We start from the raw sequence: 25,931 nt of genomic DNA, 5'->3' as shown, positions 1-25,931 counted from the left end.
AGTATTCTGGACAGTGAATATCGACTTTTATTTGTTATTGCTTATCTTTATTTTTAGATTATATTATTATATTGGTGTGATATGAGAATTCTTACTGGGCTGTAAAGCTCACACCCCTTCATCTTTCTTTTCTTCTCAGAGTTACAAGATGTCCATAGTTGGCTATGGTATGGATTTGTGAGTGAGCGGATGCATAAATAGAGTACCGTTGATACCTGATCAGAGAATTGAAGGAATGTTAATTGTAATTATGTAAGTTTTATGAATTATTATTGAAATTAAATATTATGGTTGATAAGGTTGTAATGATTTAATTTGGCCTTGCATATTCTTTAGGACTTGCTCTAAGGAGTGTGCGGCCATCACGTATCCGATTCGAATGTTGGGTTCGGGCGTGACAGAGTCAAACCTATCAACGGGTCTTCTTTGTTTAACTTAAATGTTTGATCAGTTTGGCTTTTAGTTCATTACCTCTTAGCTGTGAATTCAGTGTAATTGATTTGACTTAATTACATGCTTTGTGCAACTGTTTTGAGTCTCCAGTTATTATTTAGTAGCAGGTGTACCTCTTTCTCTCTCAAGTGCTGCTGAAACTTTTAATATGCATGTTTGAAAAGCAAGTACAGTGCTATCAAACTATGCAAATTGGCATACAGAAGCCTCCATGTATGTACTCTGATATGGCTTATCAATTTCTTCTCAATGGAAGCTCAATCAATCAGTTCAATTTATTTAATAAGTCGGTCATCAAGTTTCAGGGGACCCATTGTTAGTGTTTAAGAGTAAAGCTAATTATACGTAGAGGAGGAGAGGTGCATTTGGATTGGCCACTGCATGCTCTCTTATGAGTTTGCATCCAGTGCTCCGATCTGAGCAGGAACGTTTTCATCCAAACTCTTATGATTTATTGGCTATGCTTAAACTATCTTCACAGAAGCAAAATGTTGGCCCTCCCATGCTTGGCAACTTTTAATCTATTAATTTTTACACATATAGCAGTATTTTGTAAGATTTTTAATCTATTAATTTTTACGAAATCTATCATATTACGGTCAAGAACTTATGGCTCGACATGTGAAATATTGTCCACTCTTGTCCATGAGCTTCATGGTTTTATCTTTCAAAAGATGTCTTATATGGAAAGGATGATTCTTTCTTATATAAGTCAGAGTCCTTCTTGATTCATAATTAATATGGAATTAAATGGGCTGTCCTTCCACAATGTATCACATGTATCAGTACTAGCATAGAATGACAAAAATTAAATAAATTGTTAAATTATACCAACTTTAGCTGGACTCGATCACGATGAAAACAGCAACAGACCACGTCCATGGAGCTGGCCCATTGTAAGCGTCAAAGGCGGCAACCATCCATTTACCCCACCAGCGCTTCTCATCTTCAGCCGGCCTGGCACGAGTTCAAATTAGATAGTCTATTTAAACAAGAAAAAATGAATTTTTTGTTTAAATAAGATACTTGGGAAAGCAACTAAACTCTAATTTTTTTTTCTGCTTAGCCCATCAGTTCTGTCCAACTACTTTTCGGCGTTTGGAAAAAAAAATTCAACGGAAGGTGAGTGAGCTAGAGCCCATAAGTCATCTTTTACTTCTTGTAGGCTCAAGCATATTATATATATATATATATATATATATATATATATATATATATATATATATATATTATAACGGCCCAGTTACTTGGGCCTGTAAACCTTTGGCAGCCCAACAACAAAAAAAAAAAAAAATTATAGAAGAAGGAAGACTCCTAATCGGAGTCTTTTTCCTTCCCGTTTTCGGTGAAATCGGACTCGAAGAGTCCGACTAGGGTAGGAAACCTTCACTATAAAGACCCCCTTCCTCCCTTAGGATCTTTCAACAAAAAAATTTCAAAGAAATTTGAGGGATTTGTGGGATTTTCTCAAAGGAAGCACCGTGAGCGTTGATCGGAAGAGAAGGGCCGCCGGAGTGTTTTTGGCCGCCAGAACAAGGTATGTTCCTTCTCCCTTCTTTTCGAATCGATTCTCCGACCATCGGTGTGCTTGGAAGCCGGCGAGGTGCCGGTTCGGGCTCAAACAGGGACACCCCTGTTTGCATTGATTTTCTCCTTCCATCGCCGGCAGCAAGGAGGGGTGGGGCTGCCACCGGACGGTGGCCTCGCCGTCGTTGAGGTTGCCGAGGAGGGTGGCCGGAGATGGCCTACCTGGCCGGATGAGGGGGGAGGCGCTCGGGAAGAGCTCGGGTCCCCTGTTTTTTTATCATGGGGAAGAGAAGAAGAAGCCTCTTCTCTCTTCTCTAAATAAAAATTAAATTATATATATATATATATATATAATAAATAAATAAATAAATAAATAAAAAAAGGAGGGACATAGGTAAGAGTTTCGATAAACCTCAATATCTAATTTTTTTTTAAAAATTAATTTCTTAAATTAATTTGTTTGATAGGAGAACAGTCCAACGACTAGGGGGACATCGAGTAGGGTTTTGATTTTCAGACTATAAGGCTGTGAATTTGATTTCTCATTGATCGAGGTAAGAATTCTGTACATGATCATCACTATATATATGCTATTTATTTGTTGGTCTTATATGTTAAGTTTGCAATATTGAATTTATAATCGATGAGTTTTCTATGCTCGAGACATTGATATATAGCTTATATGAATTTTTTTTTTATATGAGTATATTATGAAAAGATTTTGTGATTGATGGTATGAGTCTCATGGATATGATTTATCAATTCATCATTCTGTAATTTAAATAATTTGATAAAATCAAGAATTAAATGAAAAGGATATGGTTTGGACTAGCCTCGACATATGGATCAGCCGGCCAGGAGCTCATGCCTGGGACAGCCCGTCAGGAGCTTATGCCTGGGACAGCCTCTCACGGGCTTTCGTACGTGGGACAGCCGGTCAGGAGCTCATCCTGGGACAGTCTTGAAAGGCTTATATGAAAGAAAAAATTGGATTGGAAAGAGATTGAGGTATGGTCTGGGTCAGTCCAAAGCCAAAAAGGGATAAAAGATTGACAAACCGAAAATGTGAAAAGATGCAACATATAATTCAACAATGAATGAAGACTTCACTTGATGATATATGATGATCCATATTATTAAATGCATATTTATGACAATATTTCACTTATTATATACATATGAGTCTTCATAAATTGTATTGATTTCAGAAATATTATTTTTATCTACTGGCTTGATGTACATGTGCAGTGATTCTTACTGAGCTGGAGAAGCTCATATTTCCTTCTTATTTTTTTTCAGACTCACAGGATGCTTAGTTTGGATGGTTTGGGCGAGAGCAAATGAGAATTGAAGCCTTAGTAATTCAGTTAGCTTAAATTCTCTGATACCAATGAACATTTGAATAATTGTATTGAACAAGTTTACATTTGATTTGAAGTTGTGACTCGGTTGATTGATTTGATATTTACTTGGTTATTTAAAATTTTGAAGTGTTAAATTATTAGGCCTTACATGATCCTCAGGGCGCTGCTCTAGGGTTTGTGTGGCCGTGTCACGTGCCCAACTCAGGTGCTGGGTTTGGGTTGTGACAGAGTGGTATCAGAGCCTAGGTTTAGGAATCCTAAGATTCATTTCAGAGAAAGAATATATGGGTAGACTTTTAGATGGAAATTGACTAATATGAGATATTTTTTCTTAAGTTCCTGACTAAAGTGAAACTGTGTAGGTTGTCATGGCACGAGGGATTGAGCGTGGGCGAAATCGGAGACCTACTCGATTTGCGGATGGCTCTAATGCTTGGGAGCCAGCTATGCAACAAGAAAATGCTCCACCCTCATCGGATGATGATGCACCACAACATGAACATCCTACTGAGCCTGCAGAGGTCACTCCCGGGGAAGAAACTCCAGGAGAACCTGAAATTCAATTTGGGGAACAAGTTACTGCAGCTCAGTTAATGCAAGTACTGGTTTAACAACAAGTGGCTGCAAGGGAAGATATGAGGAGGATATTAGAGGTGCAGCAAGAACAACAACAGCAGATCATACAACAAATATTTCAGGAGCGACAGTCCCAGCAGCAACAAGGAGCTGAAAACCAGTATGAACGTCAAATCAATTTATTAGATTTCAAAAAGTATGCACCATCGACATTCTCAGGGACCTCAGATCCTATGGAAGCTGAAAGCTGGCTAAAAGCAATAGAGAAAATTTTCCATGCTTTGAGATGTCCTGCTGAAGATAAGGTCACTTTCGCCACTTTTATGTTACAAGGTGAGGCAGCCGATTGGTGGGAGATGGAAATTGGAAAGTTGGGGCCAAATGATGTACCTTTTATATGGGAAGAATTTAGAAAGGTCTTCTATGAGAAGTATTTTCTCCAGAGTATCCGACTCCAAAAATTTCGAGAGTTCGATCGACTGGTTCAGGGCCACATGACAGTTGCTTAATATGCAGCCAAATTTAAAGAATTATCGAGATATGCCCCTGCATTGATAGCTGAGGAAAATGTTCGAGCCAGAAAATTTGAAAATGGATTAAGGGAGAGAATCCAACAACTAGTGACTGTTTTTGAGCTGCCCACTTATAAAGAAGTTGTAAACAAATGCTTAATAATAGAAAAAGGACTCAATGATGCTCAAGCAGCAAGAGAGAAAAGTATGAAAAAAAGAGGTCGAGCAATTGATTCTCAAGGTCAAAGTATCAAAGCCTTCAAACCAAAAACCCCAAAACCAAGCCAGACTGCCATTGAAAGTAAAGTTCAATCTCAGGAGAGCATTATATGTTATAGATGTGGAGGATCCCATCTTAAACGAGATTGCACATGGCCTGGGGGACAATGTTACAAATGTGGACGAGATGGCCACAAAGCAGTTGTATGCGCAGTGGAGGAGAATCACAGAGACAGCAGATGCCTCAAAATTATCAGAATACCCCGCAAATCGGGCATCCCAAGATGTACAAAGATAAGATGCGGGACAACAAAAATCAAAGACCCAAGGATGAGTCTATGCACTTACACAACAAGATGCTAATGCTTCTAACTCAGTGGTGACAGGTACTGAACCGATCTCCTAAAAGTTCTTTTATATATATGTCATGAAATATTATATGCTTAGATATATATGGACATATAGCCCTGAATGATAAATGAATATTATGTAAATATCTGACAGGTATGATTAAAATAGCATCCAACGATGTCTATGCTTTATTCGACCCTGGAGCTACCCACTCTTTTATAGCAACTAGTTTTATTAAGAAGATCGATGAGATATCTCCTACACCTTTAGAAAATGATCTTTGTGTCTGCACACCAAGTGGAGAGGTGATCTTGGTTAATTCAATTTGCAAAGATTGTATATTGAGTATTGAAGATAGGAAGATGAAAGCAGACTTATTAGTCTTAGAGATGAAGGACTTTGACCTAATCCTGGGGATGGATTGGTTAGCAGCATATCATGCTACAGTTGATTGCTTCAAAAAGACAATAAGATTTCAAATTTCAGATCAGTCAGAGTTTAGTTTCATGAATACCAAATCCTTCTTTCACCAGAAGTTCATCTCAGCTATCCATGCCCAGAAATTTCTTAGAAAAGGATGTGAAGGACTTCTAGCCACTGTATTAGACACTCAAGATAATAAGCTCAAGTTACAGGATATTCCTATCATGAAGGAATTTGCTGATGTTTTTCAGATGACCTGCCTGGACTACCTCCTGATTGAGAGATTGAGTTTTCTGTTGACTTGATCCCTGGTACGAGTTCAGTTTCTAAAGCCCCTTATCGAATGGCTCCAGCAGAATTGAAGGAATTACAAAAGCAATTACAAGAGCTGTTGGACAAAGGATTCATTAGACCTAGTGTATCACCTTGGGGAGCTCCAGTACTTTTTGTGAAGAAGAAAGATGGTAGCCTTCGACTTTGCATAGGCTATCGAGAATTAAACAAGGTAACAGTGCGAAACAAATATCCTTTACCACGAATCGATGATTTGTTTGATCAGTTGCAAGGGGCACAGGTCTTCTCAAAAATTGATCTTCGTTCTGGCTACCATCAGTTGAAGATACAGCCTGGAGATATATCAAAAACAGCCTTTCGGACTAGATATGGGCATTATAAGTTTTTAGTCATGCCATTTGGTTTGACCAATGCACCGGCAGCCTTTATGGATCTTATGAATCGAGTGTTTGCATCATACTTGGATCGATTTGTAGTTGTATTTATTGATAATATTTTGATTTACTCGAAAAGCTCACTCAAGCATGAAGAACATTTGAGGATTGTATGACAAACTCTAAGGAAAAAGAAGCTGTATGCAAAGCTACAAAAATGTAAATTTTGGATGAACAGTGTTACTTTCCTCGGACATGTCATCTCCAAGGACGGTATTTCAGTAGACCCAAGGAAAGTGGAGGCAGTAGTTGATTGGAGCCGACCTACTAATGTATCAGAGGTACGTAGCTTTTTGGGGTTGGCTGGCTACTATCGAAGGTTTGTGGAAGTTTCTCTTGTATTGCCATGCCTCTATCTCGTCTTACACAGAAACAAGTAAAGTTTGAATGGACAGATGAATGCGAGCAAAGCTTTCAAGAGTTAAAAAGATGATTGGTGACTGCTCCAATCTTAACCATTCCATCCGGGATAGAAGATTTCACTATCTATAGCGATGCTTCTCGTAAAGGTCTCGGTTGTGTTTTGATGCAAAAAAAAAGGTGATAGCTTATGCCTCTCCATAATTGAAGTCATATGAGCGAAATTATCCTACTCATGACTTAGAATTAGTAGCTGTAGTTTTTGCTTTAAAAATATGGAGGCATTATTTATATGGAGAGCATTGCAAGATTTTCACAGATCATAAAAGTTTAAAATATATCTTTACTCAGAAGGAGTTAAATTTGAGACAAAGAAGGTGGTTGGAACTATTGAAGGACTATGACTTGACAATAAATTATCATCCCGGGAAGGCGAATGTTGTAGCCGATGCTCTAAGTAGAAAATTTTCTGGTGAATTGGCTGCTCTAATTACCTCACAAAAGCCTATATTGCTAGATTTGGAGAAATCAGGAATTGAAATATGACTACATGATTCTCAAGTTTAGCTTGCAAATCTTGTACTACAGCCTACTTTGATTGAAAAGATTAAGGCAGCTCAAAAGGAGGATTCAGAGTTACAAAAGGTCATAGAAGCAGTGGAATCCGGTATACAGACAAAATTTTGGACACATGAGGATGGGTCATTGAGGTTTGATAACAGACTATGTGTTCCAAGATTCCAGGATTAAGGGACGAGATCCTGGAGGAGGCTCACTGTTCGGCTTACACCATGCATCCTGGAAGCACAAAAATGTATCAAGATTTGAAAAGAAATTTTTGGTGGTCTGGTATGAAAAGGGATATCGCACAATTTGTAGCCCAATGTTTGGTATGTCAACAAGTAAAAGCCGAACATCAAAGACCAGCAGGACCATTACAGTCTCTTCTTATTCCTCAGTGGAAATGGAGCATATTACTATGGATTTTGTGACTGGGTTACCTAAAACACTTCGGAATAATAATGCTGTATGGGTAATTGTTGACCGATTGACAAAATCAGCGCATTTCTTACCCTTTCGGATTGGTCTTTCCTTAGAAAGATTGGCAGGCTTGTATATAGAGCAAATAGTACGACTGCATGGAGTACCAGTTACTATTGTGTCAGATCGAGATAGTAGATTTGTTTCTCAGTTTTGAAAGAGTCTTCATAAAGCCCTTGGTACCAAGTTAAATTTCAGTACAGCTTTTCATCCTCAAACTGACGGACAATCAGAACGAACCATACAGATCCTAGAGGATATGTTAAGGGCTTGTGTTATGGACTTAGGTGGAGCATGGGATAATCACTTATCATTGGTTGAGTTTGCTTATAATAATAGTTACCAAGCAAGCATTCAGATGGCTCCTTTCGAGGCATTATATGGAAGGAAGTGTAGATCGCCCATTTGTTGGGATGAGGTGGGAGAAAGAAAACTGTTGGGACCAGAAATAGTGCAACAGACAGTGAAAAAGTATACATGATCCAGGAACGACTTCATATAGCTCAGAGCAGGCAAAAGAGCTACGCTGATAATAGAAGAAGGGAGCTGGAATTTCAAGTAGGCGATCATGTTTTTCTAAGAGTTTCTCCTATTAAGGGTGTAATGAGATTTGGAGTTCGTGGTAAGTTGAATCCAAAGTATATTGGTCCTTTTGAAATTTTAGACAGGGTTGGAGAGGTTGCATATCGGTTAGCATTACCGCTGGCTTTATCTGGTGTACATAATGTGTTTCATGTATCAATGTTGAGAAAGTATATTCCAGATCCAAGTCATGTGGTGAGTTATGAACCCTTGCATCTTCAGAAGGATCTGACTTATGAAGAATATCCAGTACGGATTGTTGACAAGAAGGATCAGGTGTTACGGCATCGAAGTATTCCTTATGTGAAGATCCAATGGAGCAATCATAGTGAGAGAGAGGCTACATGGGAACTCGAGACAGAAATGAAGATCAAGTATCCACAACTCTTCGAAAACTCAGGTATGTAAATTTTGAGGATAAAATTATTTTAAGGAGGGGAGATTGTAACGGCCCAGTTACTTGGGCCTGTAAACCTTTGGCAGCCCAACAAAAAAAAAAAATTACAGAAGAAGGAAGACTCCTAATCGGAGTCTTCTTCCTTCCCGTTTTCGACAAAATCGGACTCGAAGAGTTCGCTAGGGTAGGAAACCTTCACTATAAAGACCCCCCTTCTCCCTTAGGATCTTTCAACAAAAAAATTTCGAAAAATTTGAGGGATTTGTGGGATTTTCTCAAAGGAAGCACCGTGAGCGTTGATCGGAAGAGAAGGGCCACCGGAGCTATTTTTGGCTGTCGGAACAAGGTATGTTCCTTCTCCCTTCTTTTCGAATCGATTCTCCAGCTATCGGTGTGCTTGGAAGCCGGCGAGGTGCCGGTTCGGGCTCAAACAGGGACACCCCTGTTTGCATTGATTTTCTCCTTCCATCATCGGCAGCAAGGAGGGGTGGGGCTACCACTGGGACGGTGGCCTCGCCGTCGTTGAGGTTGCCGGGGAGGGTGGCCGAGATGGCCTACCTGGCCGGATGAGGGGGGAGGCGCTCGAGAAGAGCTCGGGTCCCCTATTTTTTTATCATGGGGAAGAGAAGAAGAAGCCTCTTCTCTCTTCTCTAATAAAAATTAAATTATATTATATAAATATATATATAATAAATAAATAAATAAATAAATAAATAAAAAGGGGGACATAGGTAAGAGTTTGATAAACCTCAATATATAATTTTTTTTAAAAAAATTAATTTGCTTAAATTAATTTGTTTGATAGGAGAACAGTCCAACGACCAGGGGGACATCGAGTAGGGTTTTGATTTTCAGACTATAAGGCTGTGAATTTGATTTCTCATTGATCGAGGTAAGAATTCTGTACATGATCATCACTATATATATGCTATTTATTTGTTGGTCTTATATGTTAAGTTTGCAATATTGAATTTATAATCGATGAGTTTTCTATGCTCGAGACATTGATATATAGCTTATATGATTTTTTTTTTATATGAGTATATTATGAAAAGATTTTTGATTGATGGTATGAGTCTTATGGATATGATTTATCAATTTCATCATTCTGTAATTTGAAATAATTTGATAAAATCAAGAATTAAATGAAAAGAATATGGTTTGGACTAGCCTCGATATATGGATCAGCCGGCCAGGAGCTCATGCCTGGGACAGCCCGCTAGGAGCTTATGCCTGGACAGCCTCTCACGGGCTTTCATACGTGGGACAGCCGGCCAGGAGCTCATCCTGGGACAGCCTTGAAAGGCTTATATGAAAGAAAAAATTAGATTGGAAAGAGATTGAGATATGGTCTGGGTCAGTCCAAAGCCAAAAAGGGATAAAAGATTGACAAACCAAAATGTGAAAAGATGCAACATATAATTCAACAATGAATGAAGACTTCACTTGATGATATATGATGATCCATATTATTAAATGCATATTTATGATAATATTTTAGTTATTATATACATATGAGTCTTCATAAATTGTATTGATTTCAGAAATATTATTTTTATCTACTGCTTGATGTACATGTGCAGTGATTCTTACTGAGCTGGAGAAGCTCATATTTTCTTCTTATTTTTTTTTCAGACTCACAGGATACTTAGTTTGGATGGTTTGGGCGAGAGCAAATGAGAACTGAAGCCTTAGTAATTCAGTTAGCTTAAATTCTCTGATACCAATGAACATTTGAATAATTGTATTGAATAAGTTTACATTTGATTTGAAGTTGTGACTCGGTTGATTGATTTGGTATTTACTTGGTTATTTAAAATTTTGAAGTGTTAAATTATTAGGCCTTACATGATCCTCAGGGTGCTACTCTAGGATTTGTGTGGCCGTGTCACGTACCCAACTCAGGTGCTGGGTTTTTATTTGGTACATAATTTCAAATTGTCAATAAAATATCTTTTTTTTGGTACAAATTTCAAATTGTCAATAAAATATCTTGTCAAAATAGAATAAAATTTTATATAAAAATATGTATACCAAGATAATTTTCTAAGTATTAGATGCATTTAATCAAAAATTGAAATTTTTATTTAAAATATTTATTTCATCTAATCAAGTATATACAATCAAATATACATAATCCATCCACTCATATATAGTCTTTACAACTACAACTATATAATCAGCTCCATAACAAAGCTCGAAAGAGACTGACTCTTGAAAATAAAATATGTCATCAAATAGTATGTGCTAGAAATCAGTTCCAACTGCCTAGCTCTAAAAGGAGACTAGCTAATTCACACGGAAATAAACATACCCACCATAGAAAATTCAAGGGAGTAGGAGAAGCCATAGCATCAAGCAATGGTTGGTGGTGGACGACAAAACAAAAGAAGGAACCCAAAATAGGGATATCCTATTCCATCATTACTTTCGTGACTCATTGATGGGAATGAGGTTGGTTACGATGGTCTAGAAACCAGAAAAGGGAGGAGAAGAATAAATCTCCTAATAACACCAAAAGAATTCTCTGTCAAAAGCTCGAAATCATTGACTCTAGAAGGGAATTTTTCGATGGTGAGTCAAAAGGTGATTTATAGAGATTTTTTAGGGTTTTCATTTGATATGAGCATGTGATGGAAGTCTTCCTCCCCACTCCCTCCCTCACGTACACATCATACGTGAGTTTTTCTTTTTTGGGTCAGTCTAGCCTGGCTCAAAATTGTGTTCTCACAACATTATTTAATACTAAGATTGCAAATGAGTTGAACTTAAATAATAGGATATTCGGCTCAAAAGCTCGTAAACCTATTCAAATTTATATATTTTTAATAATATTATTTTTATTTATAATATATATAATATTATGTGGGATGGATGTCTGGTCAGGATATCACCTCTCAGGACCTTTTCGATACCGCACGATACAGTAGAAAGAAAGAAGAAATAAAACAGAAAACAATCAAATACATGGATCAGCCAAAAAAGGGCTCACCTCCACGGGGCATACAAACTTCACTATAAGAAAAAAAATATTACAAGTGGAGATCTCACCCTCAACCCTCGTACATCCAATTTCTCTCTCATGAGAAGTTCTTCCTTACAAAAACTCTCTTTCTAGAAAGATCCCTCTAAACCCCTGAAGTGACTGTTGTCCGCTGTCCAGGAGCCTCACTCCTTCTCTCGGTACGGCGTCTGCTTTCTCTCTGGTTCAGATTTTCCACAGTTGATGAAGCCACGCGCGACCAGCAGGCCACCACCACATCGTTCTATTCCTTGATCAGCCTTTTAAAGGCTTAAAAGCCAATTAGAATAGGATTAGGAATCATTAGAGCACTCAAACTATTCCCCCAGACCATTGGATCGAAACCAGAGGCAACCCACACCCTCTGATCATGCATCGATCTATGGAATAGTCCGTGGACTGCAAGAAATGCATGGAAAATGCCCTTGCAGTCCATGCGCTCTCCTGTGCACCGTCCGATCTACCATGGACCAGGTAATCCTAGGCCCTGAACCCGCGTGCGAGCGCACGTGGGCCTGGGCCGCGCCCATGCATTGGGTCGGGCTTTGCATGCCCAGGCCATGCATTACCATGCTTGGGCCGCGCACCGCCGCATGCAGCCGCACCACTACCGCTCCATCGGGCCGCCGCCGATCCTCGATCACTCCGGACTTCGTGCCAGCTTTGATCGGTCATATCTTGACCATCTGGACTCTGTTTGGGGTAATCTTGATCTCGTTGGACTCCATTTTTCATCGCAGACCTTGCTGTGGGCTCAATGTGAACCAAATCTTAAAGCATCAAATCCTAACAATCTTCACTTTGATTTGATATTTGGCCTCCTCCTAACTCTGTGAGCTTCTGGATCTCCTCACCCTCATACCCTGGGGCAATCGTCTGCTGATAATGGATGGACAAATATGGGTGTTGAGCTAGACCACTCGATCCCATCTCCGTTGTATACTGTGCTCTTTCTGACTTGAGACCTGATCAAGCATCATCCTATGGCCATAGAAATCTCACCTTGCGATATTGTCTTTCATCCTTCAAGTCTCCTGTCTCGTGCCTGATCCACCTCCACCTGGAGCTCCACCTCGCTCTGAACTCCTTCTGGCTCCTAAAGCTCCACCTCGCACTAGGCTCTCCGCCAGGAGTAATGTCCTCTCCTCCTCTTCTTCTCCTCCAGAATAATTCTATCGCCACGTAATACCTTCAGGATTCCTCCACCAGCTACTATGCTGTAGCCTCTCGAATCCAATTTGCTCAGTGAGATAAGATTCCATCTGAAATCGAATATGTATCGGATCTCTCCCAATCTTCTCACTGCACCATCATGTGTCCTCCAGCTAACCATCCCAATGCCTCTAATCGCACAGCTTGATCCATCCAGCAGATAAATAGTGCCCTCACTGCTCTCCAGGGAGTCAAACTGTTCCTCTCTACAATATACATGATAGGTGTATGCAAAATCTAAAATCACTGCTGAGAAGAAGTAGATACCTCATCAAATATCTCCAGAATATCTCCCTCTGAATTGCTACTGACCGTTGCTACAGTAGCCATCGTTCGATCTTTGAGTTGAGGGCAATCTCTGGCTAGATGCCCCAACTCATCACACTGATAACACCTGATTTTGCTCAAGTCCCTCTTGGACTTAGACCGCCCTCGTCGCGATCTCCTGTCGCTCTGTCTATCGCTTCCTACTCTTCCAAAACCACCAAAGCTGAGCTACCACCACCTGAGCTCGAAGCTGGATTCTCCCTCCTGAGAACCTCATTCTGGAGAATCGCTGTAGTAACCTCGTCCATCTTGATGGTGCTTTCCCACAAGAAGAGCAATCACTAAGGACTCATACGAAGGAGGAAGCAATGCTAGCAAAACCAGGATCCTAGTCTTCTCCTCAACATTCTCGCCAACGCTGAGGAGGTCGGTGAGGATCTTCTGAAAGTGGCTTAGATGCTCCTGTATGCTCTGTCCCTCAGTCATCCGTAGTTGGTAGAACTGTCTCCAGAGAAAGAGAGTATTGGTGAGAGATTTTACTATGTACAACTCCTCGAGCTTCGACCACAGCACTGTCGGAAAGTCTTGCTAAGCACATGGATCACCACCTCATCTGCTAGGTACATGCAGATGGTACTCACCGCCTACATCTGTAGCCGTCTCCAATCCTGCACCTCTATGGTGGTCGGCTTCTCCTCGCATAAGAGAGCATCAATCAGCTCTTACTGGATGAGCACCTCCTTCACCCTTGCCTGCCACAAGGAGAAATTACTCTTTCCATCAAACTTGTTGATCTCCATCTTGATTGATCCTGTCTTCTCCATCTTCAATCTTGCTCACCACCACTGCAATTTGCGTCCTTGTACCATCTCGCTCTGATATCACTTGTAAGGTGGATGTCTGGCCAGGACACCATCTCGCAGGACCTTTCCGATACCGTGCGATGCAGCAAGAAGAAAGAAGAAATAAAATAGAAAACAACCAAACACATGGATCAGCCAAAAAAGAGCTCGCCTCCACGGGACATGCAAACTTCAGTATGAGAAAAGAAATATTACAAGATGAGATTTCACTCTCAACTCTCGTACATCCAATTTCTCCCTCACAGAAAGTTCTCCCTAACAAAAGTTCTCTCCCTAGCAAGACCCCCCTGAACCCCTGAAGTGATCGCTGTCTGCTGTCAAGGAGCCTCACTCCTCTCGATATGATGTCTGCTTTCTCTCTGATTTAGGTTTTTCGCAATTGACGAAACTGTGCGCGACCACCAGGCCACCAGTACATCGTTCTGTTCCTTGATCAGCCTTTTAAAGGCTTAAAAGCCAATTAGAATAGGATTAGGAATCATTACAGCACTCAAACAATTCTCCAGATCGTTGGATTGAAATCAGAAGCAACCCACGCCCTCCGATCGCGCATTGATCCACGGAATAGTCTGTGGACTGTGAGAAATGCATGAGAAATGCCCATGCGGTCCACTCACTCTCCTGTGCACTATTCAGTCCACCGTGGATCGGGCAATCCTGGGCCCTGAACCTGCACGCTCCCGTGGGCCTGGGCCGTGCCCGCATGCTCGTGCGCTTGGGCTAGGGCCCCGCCCCGCGCATTGGGTCGGGCTCTGCACGCCCAGGCCGCACGCTGCCGCACACCGCCGTGCCACCGTCGCTCCGCTGGCCCGCCACCGGCTGTTGCTAATCCTCCACTGCTTCGAACTTTGTGCCAGCTTCGATCATCCAGACTCTATTTGGGATGATCTTAGTCTCGTTGGACTCCGTTTTTCGTCGCGGACCTCGCTGTGGGCTCAATGTGGACCGAATCTTGAAGCATCAAATCCTAATATATTATTAATAGGTTAAAATTTGATTTCAAGTTTGAATATATAACTTGGTTGATATTCGAGTCGAATCGAGTCGAGTCGAGTCGAATCGATTTCTAATTTTATCTATTTTTATAAAGTCGAAGTTTGGAATATTAACACCGATGGATCTTGAATGAGTTTAAAGTCCGAATATTTAAATTAAGTCGAGCCTAAATTTTCAACTACTCAATTTGATTCGGTTGGATTGCACTCTAGTTTTTCATTTTTATTTTTTATTTTTTATTTTTATTTTTATTTTTGTTTTTGTTTTTGTCTTTTTTTTTTTTTTTTTTTTTTGTATTGCTGTAACATGGATTGCACTCTAGTTAACTCGCCGTTGTGTTTTTGAATTAAACGAACGCTCAAAATTTTTCATGTAAAAAGCAAGGTGTCGTTGAGAAAATCAAAAAGATGAGGTGTCGGATACCACAAAAAAAAAAGATGAGGTGTCGTCACATCATTATTGCTTTGGAAAAAATGCGGTTGTATGGCACAAAAGGTCTCGTCAATGTATTCTCCAACAACTCCAAAGTATCTTTGTCGAAAGAAGACGGGATCAGAAATTATACATAATAATATAGAATAAAAGAAACCAGGATCCATGTGTGGATGGTTAACTCGACGCTGCAACCTTTCCTTCTCCCTTGTGTGGACCACTCCGTCATAATTTTCTACCCACTGTCATCAGCGAGACTTCTTCAAACTTTTACCTGGTCAATAGGAAACCATGGCACGCAATTTACACAGCATGGTTTGATTTTCTTCTTTTTTATAAAGTCGCATGACTAAATCAAGCCTTGCAAAAGGCCTATTCCCAATCTCCCCCTATATATATCAACTCCTCCCATGACACCTTGTTCCATATCCCTTGGCTATTCTCCTGCTAGCTAGAAAGAGATAATAGATGGCTGCCCATTTCCTCTTCCTTGCTCTCCTTACTCTGGCTTCATCTCATGCCATTGCTTCTGATCCTAGCCAACTCCAAGACTTCTGCGTCGCTGATCTTAACTCAGATGGTACTCCTGCTCATCAACCATTAATTTTATGAGTTGTGACATTTGTAATTATGCATGCATAACGTATGGTTTTATGCATTCTCCAAGTACTAATCGTTTTTATAATTGTTGCAGTGTTTGTAAATGGGTTTGTCTGTAAGGACCCGAAGCAGGCCAAAGCCGAAGATTTCTTCTTCTCTGGACTTGACAAGGCCGGTGACACAGGAAACAAACCTGGGTCTAATGTGACTCTAATCGCTGTGAACCAAATTCCCGGGCTCAACACCCTTGGCATCTCACTAGCTCGTCTAGACTTTGCACCCAATGGTGTCATCCCTCCTCACACCCATCCACGGGCTACTGAGATCCTTACGGTGTTGGAAGGCACACTCTATGTCGGCTTCGTAACATCCAACCCCAACAACCAGCTCTTCACTAAGGTCCTTAACAAGGGTGATGTGTTCGTATTTCCTCAAGGTCTCATCCACTTCCAATTCAACTATGGGAAGACCAATGCTGTTGCCCTTTCTGGTCTGAGCAGCCAGAACCCCGGTGTGATCCTCGTACCCAATGCAGTCTTTGGAGCGAAGCCACCCATCTTTGATGATGTTGTTGCCAAGGCCTTTCAGTTGGATAAGAAGACTGTAGATTGGCTCCAGGCCCAATTCTAGATGGACACCAGCAACTGGGCAACTGCATGAGAACTACTTGATATCTGATACTTGGATTGGCATTTTTTGTATTGTATGGTTTGAATAGGCAAACATTGTCCTTTTGTTTTCACATATTTGTTTGAGCTAAGGATTGATTTTTTTGTATTGTTTGGTTTGGATAAGAAATCATTGTCCTTTTGTTTCCATATATTTGTTTGAACCAAAATAAGTTTGCTATATTTTATTAGTAAAGAGAAATACTTTTATCAGTTAATATTTGTCTTGCTTCTGGCATAGAGATCAGGATGGACTTCTCGTTGTGATTGGCTGGGACTGCTCGTTTTAGTTGTCTCATCAACTTCAAAAGCTTCAACATGCACTTCTTCACCTCAAAACATACCAACAAAGCAAGCACTCAGTTCTTTAGGAATCATGATCACTCCTTGTGGTCACGCCATGAGGACGAAGATGTAAACGCTGAAGAAATATCGTCTCAATATGTAAACGCTGCTTGTCCATGATTTTAGTTGCTCGATCTGTGTTTAAGGTTTTCTGTGATTTCTCTTAAATTATTGACAATTTTGACACTGCTTAGCCTTTAGGTTTTTAATCAAAATCTTTGATCAGTTGGGCTTTCAGTTAACCACCTGGTATCTGACAATGCACTATAATTAATTCTACAATATAGATTGTTTACACTCAAAAAATTAGTTTAAATAATTAGAATGGTATATGTATTTTTAACCACTTGATGCGGCTAGTCTCTCCAAATACTACGATTTTGATCTGTAAGTAGTTTAAAGATACGAAGTCATATCCAGTGGTTCAGATCATTGATGTTAGATCCCTATCCTTGAATCATAACCACTCCAGAATTTGAGTAGAAACCCATACGCTGGATCCTTGTCAACCCTTCTATTTTTATATATATATGTACATACATGTTAGACTACTACGTATTGTATATAGTGTATATTATATGCACGTAACCTTGGTGCTAAGCTTACATCATGTTTATTGTGATCCCCATGTATATGTGGTTCTCTCTTGATACAATTCCAAGATAGAATGAGAGTTCTTCACCAACCATTCTCTTGGCTTAATCCTACAACACAGTATCAGAGCATATTCATCGATCATTCATGCATCTCCAAAACAAGCTTCCCTCCCATCTCTGAAATGAGCTTCAAGACTAAGTCTCATACTACTGCTTTGAGATTTTGACAACATCATACTTTGATGGCTGCACTTATACTACTGCTTCGAGATTTTGACATTATCAAACTTTGATGGCTGCACACTCTATCTTCGGCTCTCTAGTTTTTTGGATTTGAGTTTCACATATTCATTTTCCACTGTTCACCTATGGCCATGTGAAAGTCATTAGCCTATGTGGCAAACTTTTTATAAATTTAGCATAGTAGAGAGTGAGACTACATATAATAAACCCATGTAAAGCAAGAATAATCATCAATGAATGTAACATAATAACGGTTTCTATCTTCAGAAATAGAAGGAGAAGGAACCCACGTATCTAAGTGAAATAAATCAAAGGATGAAATAACTATGGACTTACTCAAGCAAAATGAAGTCTCACTTGTTTTCTAAGAAGACAGCCTTCATAAGGCAGCATATCTAAACTACAAATAGAGCCTAAGACATCATTACGAACTAAAGTAGTAGAATGATAACCATAAAAATAACCTAGATGACAATGCCAGATATCAAAAGTAGAAGGGGACGGACCAAAGGCAAAGGCGAAAGAACAAGCGACATGCAAGTAGTCCATCAGATACTCCATTATGGCAATGACCAGCACCAACCAAATGATCGATTTCCTGGTCCTGCACAAAGCAATAGGATATGTATCAAAAGAGACAAAGCAACCATGATCAGTGAGTTGAGCAATAGGTAGTAGATTAATAAATAATTGAGGAATACAGCGGATGGAATAAGCAGTAAATTTGGTGGTCTTAAGATCACCCTATTGAGATGTGCATAAATGGGTACCGTCATCTGTAATAGTATGCGTGAGCACTGATCCAATTGGACCCGATTCAGTGTGAAGTCGGCAAGGCTTGCCGACTTCACCGCAATCCTAAAAAAAAAAAAGATAATTAGAATAGGGGAACCTAATCCGCTGCTTGATCTTCAACCATCGAAGAAGATAAGGCAACAAGGAGTGACCTGATAGAACCATACGCCGAAGGGGGTGGGTTTTTGGATTGATTACGCCGATACTAAAAGCCGGCTTTATCCATGGACAAATTTAATCTACTCCCTTCCCATTCTTTTCTATTTAAACCCATCACCTCTTGATCGAACCCATCATTGAATCCTCCACCACCTACCTCTTCCTTCTTCCTCATCTCTGACGGCCACTGTGCTGCCTTCTCGAACATCATCTCCTCCCTAAAATCTGGCCCTTCCTCTTCAAACCATCGTAGCTCTATTTAGGAGAGTCTTCGAGTGTGAGATCCACCAAATTCTATCCCGCCGACCAAACCACGCTGCTACCACCATCTCCGATAAGCCTATTTTTCTCCCTTTTCTTTCCGGCCCTCAGTATCATCACCTTGGCACAGTAGGGAGTAACCCTTTTCTTTTTTTCTTTTAGATCTCCTATCGCCATCAGCCAGACCACTGCCTCTAGACGTCATCATGCCACCACCGCTGGTCGCTCTGGCTACATCACAGCTGACCCCCACCCTCTTATTGTCCCTTAGGAAGCCCTCAAGAGATCTTGGGCTCAGCTAAGAAAGAAAGAAAGAGAGACAGAAATAAAGAAAGAAAAATAAGAAAGAAAAATAAGAATGAAAAAGAAAGAGAGAGAGAAAGCGAGAGAGGAAGAGAGAGAGAAAGAGAGAGAAAGAGGGGGAGAGAGAGAGAGAGGAAACTTAGCCAAGACCTGATTTGATTAGATCTAAATTGATCTTTTAATGACCAACTTAGACCGCCTAGATCTAGACCCCTAATTTGGACCTAAATCAAGCAAATCCAGTCCAAAAGTCCAACGGATCTAGATTAAGTATCTCTCCATCCATATTGGTTGAGTTTGATCAAATAGATTGGATCTTGATTGCTCTTTCCTTTATAGCTTTATTAATTGATCAGGTCGAGTCTAATTAGTCTAATTTTTAATTGATCAATTAAATAGATCTAATCAAAGATTTTGATCTACATCGAAAGGAGCAGAATCTAAGGATCAAGCCTTGTTTTAAAGATTGAGATTTTTGGATTCGACTGACAGTAAGTTTTCTTTCATCTTCAAATTTTTTCATACATATTTATATATTTAAAAATTAGATTTTATATATAAAAATTATTAAAATATTTAAAAATTATAAAAGTTTGAAACTATGCATTTATGCATAAAAAGTAATTGAAAATATTAGATCAAGCATGGTGTCATTTTAGCATGATTACAAATTTGAAATAAGATGATTTCTTTGTTTTAATATTGCATCATTTGTAGAAACAAGATTATTCATTTTTATCTTTGCATGAAGTTTGAATAAAAATTATCTTTTTGTTTCTAAAAATGAGATGTGAAAAACTTGATTTGATATTATTGTGAAATAAATTTGATTATTTGGTTATGATGAAATTATGAAAAAAATTCTCTGATTGATTATGATTTAGATTTAGCCAACGAGATCGATCATTAATCACATATCAAAAACTAGTTTCTTTCGGACCTAACCAGCCGGGATTAATCACTGATAGAGCTTGTTCTTCGAACCTAGCCAGTCGAAGCTAATTAGTGACACATGTTAATGTATCTTATGTCTATATTTCAGAACTAGTTTCTTTATCCTGTCATGGAACTAATCATGATCATGTGGATCAGAGTATAGCTAGTTGGGGCTAGTTGCTGGTACACATTGATATGTCGCATATTTATTTTTTGAGGCTAGTCTCTTTTAGGCCTTATCAAGAGGCTAATTATGGCCATAGTCACCAAAGATTAAGAGAGGATTTTTGGATTTTACTAACATGCATGGCATGCTTTGAAAAAAAATTATATTGTTACTTATTATTGTTAAATTATTATATTTTAAAAATTACGTATAGTTAATCTCTCAAAGATATTAGTAACTTACTGAGCCTATAAATCTCACTCCCTCTTTTCTATTTTTTTTTATTTTAGATCTAGAAGATTATATGGGGTTTATGACTGAGCAATCAAGAGCATAGGATCTTAAAAGATATATGCATAGTTTATTTTTAAATAAATATTGATATTAATTATGATGAGACATTGATGAACTATATTTTATTTGAATCAATAAAATTAGGAATTTATGTTTACTACTACTGCCTAAGTATGATTTGATATAATATTTTTGAATGTAAAGGTAGGTCTTGCATGTCTGTGGGGTCCGTCTTGCAGGCATGCATCGTCCGTTACACTCGAGGTGTGACAGATTTAATGGTATCAAAGTCTAAGCTTAAGATCACTAGGATTTATGATTAATTATGAGAGAAATAATGACATAAGAGCCTAGATTCAAGGATCCTTAGTGTTCATTGGAAAGATAGAGTCTTGGATGGAAATTAGGTAATGAGATGTCTCTGTTTATGCATGCTTTCCTGTTAATAAATTTATGTTAATTATTTTATCTCAAATATTATTATGATGCTTATTTTATTTTTATTGAAATCAAGAATGTGCTCCACTGTGGTCACAGCCGAAGAATAAGTGATTTAATAAGAGGTTCTCAGGATGAAGTTCTTCCTGAATCGATGGCCAAAAACCCACAAGATCAAGAGCATTTAAATCAGAATATGAATCTTGATGTTCAACAAGAAGCGATAGTTGATCAGCTGATTACAAATCAACCAATTTGGTACCAATCAGTAATTCCACCAAGAAATATAGCCGAAAATTTGGATCGAATGCTTGAATTAATTCAAGAGGTTGTGGGGTTGGTGCATCAATAAAGAGAGTTACCTCAGTAGTCTTTACACCCACTATTACAGAATCCTGACCTATCCGATCATAGAAAGAGTATAATAGAGTCTAGAAAAATTATCCCTCTAGCCTTTAAGGGCATTACTAATCCTCAGGAGGCTGAGACTTGGATAGATGAGATGGAAAAAGCCTTTAGAGCTATGGAATGTACCGAAGAGGAAAAGATCAAATTTGCTACTTATATGCTTCAGGATAGAGCTCATCATTGGCAGAAATCTGTGGAGTGCACTCTAACTTCCGACTATGGGTCAGTTACATGATAGAGGTTTGGCACCATCTTCTATTCCAAATATTTTTCTGCCAGCCGGCTAAGAGAATTGAAAAGAGAATTCCTTAATTTATCATAAGGAGGAATGGCTGTCGACAAATATGAGATAGAATTTGACAAACTATCCCGATTCGCTCTCACCCTTGTTGCGGATGATGAGTCCAAGATGAGAAGGTTTGAGGAGGGATTGATACCATATATTCAAAGGGGTCTTGCTACAGTGCACTCAACAAATTATGATGATCTAGTAGACAAGGCTAAGAGCATTGAAATTATCAGGAAGAAAACCCAAAATATAGAAGAAGAAAAGCCAAAGAAAAGAGATAGAGATTTTGAGGCTTGTGCTGGATAGAATATAAATTGAATTTTAGGGGATCTATAAAATTTCGAGCAACTGAAGGTTCTGAATATTCAACTGATTTCCATCGGGAGAAACAAGGATTTTATGATAATGTTAACCAACAAGACAGGCTTAAGTATGCTGTGTGTGATAGTATCTATAATACCAAGAAATGCAGGAGAACAAATGGAACTTATTTCAAGTGTGGCTAACAGGGCCATAAGATAGCCGAGTGCCCATAGAATATTTTAGGGTCTTAATCAATTTAGAGACCACAATGTTTTAGGACTCGATCATATCAATCTTCGGCTGCTCAAATTCCTACTGCACAGACTCACGTAGCTCAAACATCTTCTCACAAGCAACAGAAGGAGGGCAGACCACACACTTAGTGCTGTGTCTATGACAAATTTCGCAAGATACACATGCATCCAATGCCAAAAATTATGAATAACTTAGTTTATAATATAGCACTCACTTATGAAATAGTTTTGAATATGATAACAAACTTAAAGGTTAATTATGATGGGGTATGTTCGAGGTAAGTTAGGAAGAAAGACTCAAAGTTTTGTTTGGGTTCTATTATAAAGTTGAAATTGTGGATCTTCTTAGTTTTAGTGTAGAATAATACTGTGGTCAAAAACTATTTAGAGAACTTGAAGAAATTTTGTGAGTTAGACTGGAGTGTGTAATGGAAGTATGATGGGTTAAGTTATTTTAAAGTTTGCCTGAAGCAGTATCAATGATGAATGTGATATTTGGATAGATGACTTATAGTTGTGTTAGCATGTGTGTGCATTCATTGATAATTAAGTTATGCTAAATTTGGAGGATAAAATTTAATTAAGGGGAGGGCGAGGATGTGATACTCGTGCCCGAACCCAGTGAACATGGGCCCAGGCCTTTATCCCAAGGTGGTAACGCCTGTTAGGTGGTATGTGGACAACAGCAGGAAGGGGGGTGGTGGGGTGTGTGTGGTGGTGGGCGTGGGGGAGTGGACATGCATTCTTATCACGCAAGGCCATGCTAAGGGGGAAAAAATAGAGGGCCGAATGGGGTGATTGCACCTTATCACGTATGACCCAACCTGCGGCCTCTTGTTCTCTATCTTCTTCTGTTTCCCCAATCTCTTTCTCGCTCTTGCATTTTTCTCCCGTAGATATCTCCCTGTCATGTGCTTTCTCTCTCCCATACATTCTCACCCTCCCAAAAAACCTCTCTCCTTTTCATCTCTAGGCGAGCCTCAGAGGGGCTTTGTCACTTCTACTCCCACCTTATGTTGGGTGGATGTCTGGCAAGGACACCACCTCCCAAGATCCTTTCAGTACCATGCGATACAGCAGAAAGAAAGAAGAAACAAAACAAAAGAAAAATAATCAAAAATACATGGATCAGCCACAAAAGGGCTCGGCTCCACGGGGCATGCAAACTTCACTATGAAAAAGAAATTTTACAAGAGGAGACCTCACCCTCAACCTTTGTACACCCAATTCTCTCTCACTAGAAGTTCCCCTCACAAAAGCTCTCTCTCTCTTGGAAGACCCCCTGAACCCCTGAAGTACTTGGCGACCGCTGTCCAGGAGCCTCCTGCTCCTTCTCTCTCAGTGCTTCCGCCTCTCTCTTCTTCCTCTTCTCGGGTTCCGTGCGGCCTCAGCAGAAAAACCGAACCACCCTCTTTACTGTTCGTCCACAGGCCCTTTTAAAGGGTTAAAACCTAATTAGATTAGGTTTAAGAGTCCTTAATCAACCCAAATCAGGTTCTGAACTGTTGGATCAAAAAACAGATCAACCCACGCCCTCCATTCGCGACCAGTCCACAGAATAGTGCCGTGGACCGTGCAAAATACGTGGGAAATGCCCGCGCGGTCCACAAACCCAGCCGTGGACCGTCCGGTCCATGGTGGACCGGGGCAAAGGGCCAACAGGCCGCTGGGCCTGGGCCGGCCCGCTCCCACGTGCGGGCCTACGCGCGCCTAGGCCGCGCACCCGGCTGGGCCGCTCGCCCGCCTGGGCTACCCGCCCGCGTGGGTCGCGTGTCCCGCACGGGCCTGGGTCGCGCATCCCACGCGCTGCCGCCTGCGGCCAGGCCGTTGCCACCCGCCGCCGGTCGCCGGTGGTCCTCTACCGCCTCGAATCTTGTGCTGACTTCAAAAGCTCGTATCTCCTCCATCCGAGATCCGTTTCAGGTGATCTTGGTCTCGTTGGACTCCATTTTTCACCGCGAACCTCGCTGTGGGCTTAATATGGGCTGAATCTTGAGACATTAAATCCTAACAATCTCCATCTCGACTCGATATTCGGCCTCCTCCAGACTCTGAGAGCTTCTGGATCTCCTCGCCCCCATGCCCTGGGGCAATCGCCTGCTGATCATGGATAGGCAAACATGGGAGTCGAGCCAGGCTGCTCGATCCCATCTCCGTCGTATGCTGTGCTCCTCCTGACCTGAGACCTGCTCGGGGCATTGTCCTGCGGCAATAGGAATCTCACCTTGCGATGTCACCTCTCGTCCTCTCGAGTCTCCTGTCTTGTGCCCGATCCGCCTCCTGGAGCTCCACCTCCCTCTGGGCTCCACCTAGCTCCCGAAGCTCCACCTCGCACTGGGCTCCCCGCCAGGTAATAATGTCCTCTGCTCCCCTTCTTCTCCTCCAGCACAATCCTATCGCCGCGTAGCACCCTCAAGATTCCTCCACCAGCTACCATCTTGTAGCCTCTCGAATTCAGTCTGCTAAGTGAGATAAGATTTCGTCTAAAATTGGGTATGTATCGGACCTCCCCCAATCTCTTCACTACACCGTCATGTGTCCTCCAGCTGACCGTCCCAATGCCTCTGATCGCACAGCTCGATCCATCCGACAGATATACAGTGCCCTCACTATTCTCCAGGGAGTCAAACTGCTTCTCTCTGCAACACACATGATAGAGGCATACAGAATCTAATATCCACTGCTGGGAAGAAGTAGATACCTCATCAAATATCTTCAGGACATCTCCATCTGAATCACTGCCGGCCGTCGCTACAGCAGCCACCGTCCGATTTTTGAGTTGAGGGCAATCTCTGGCTAAATGCCCCAACTCCTCACACCGGTAACACCTGATTTTGCTCAAGTCCCTCCTGGACTTGGACCGCCCTCGTTGCGATCTCCTGTCGCTCCGTCTACCACCTCCTGCTCCTCCAGAAGCCACCAAAGCTGGCTATCACCACCTGAGCTCGAAGCTGGGTTCTCCCTCCTGAGAACCTCATTCTGGAGTATCGCCGTGGTGACCTCGTCCATCTTGATAGTGCTCTTTCCCACTAGAAGAGTAGTCACCAAGGACTCGTACGAAGGGGAAAGCAATGCCAGCAAAACCAGCGCCCTGGTCTTCTCCTCAACGTTCTCGCCAACGCTGAGGAGGTCGATGAGGATCTTCTGGAAGTGGCTCAAATGCTCCTGCACGCTCTGTCCCTCAGTCATCCGCAGTTGGTAAAACTGCCTCCAGAGGAAAAGTGTGTTGGTGAGAGACTTCGCCATGTATAACTCCTTGAGCTTCGACCACAGCACCGTCGGGGAAGTCTCACTCAGCACATGGATCATCACCTCATCCGCCAGGTACATGTGGATGGTACTCACTGCCTGCATCTATAGCCGTTTTCAATCCCGCACCTCCATGGTGGTCGGCTTCTCATCGCACAAGAGAGCATCGATCAACCCCTGTTGGATGAGCACGTCCTTCACCCTTGCCTGCCACAAAGAGAAATTGCTCTTACCATCAAACTTGTTGATCTCCATCTTGATTGTTCCTGTCTTCTCCATCTCCAGTCTTGCTCACCACC

At 40.8% G+C, this 25,931-nt stretch overlaps 1 protein-coding gene and 1 pseudogene across 1 annotated transcript; both read left to right on the top strand.

Annotated features, from left to right (window-relative positions):
• The first annotated feature begins 15,757 nt into the window (after positions 1-15,757).
• LOC140859219 (putative germin-like protein 2-1) lies at positions 15,758-16,667 on the top strand. Its single transcript, XM_073260888.1, has 2 exons — positions 15,758-15,905; positions 16,020-16,667. Exons 1-2 carry the CDS (start codon positions 15,794-15,796, stop codon positions 16,553-16,555), a joined length of 648 nt encoding a protein of 215 aa, XP_073116989.1. The 5' UTR covers positions 15,758-15,793; the 3' UTR covers positions 16,556-16,667.
• Positions 16,668-21,283: 4,616 nt separating this feature from the next.
• Positions 21,284-22,362, top strand: LOC140859258 (uncharacterized; annotated as a pseudogene).
• The last annotated feature ends 3,569 nt before the right edge of the window (positions 22,363-25,931 follow it).

Source organism: Elaeis guineensis, chromosome 7 (assembly GCF_000442705.2).
Source record: "Elaeis guineensis isolate ETL-2024a chromosome 7, EG11, whole genome shotgun sequence".
Taxonomy (NCBI): domain Eukaryota; kingdom Viridiplantae; phylum Streptophyta; class Magnoliopsida; order Arecales; family Arecaceae; genus Elaeis; species Elaeis guineensis.
Note: the sequence above shows the minus strand (reverse complement) of the source record. Positions and strands in the feature narration are given on the sequence as shown.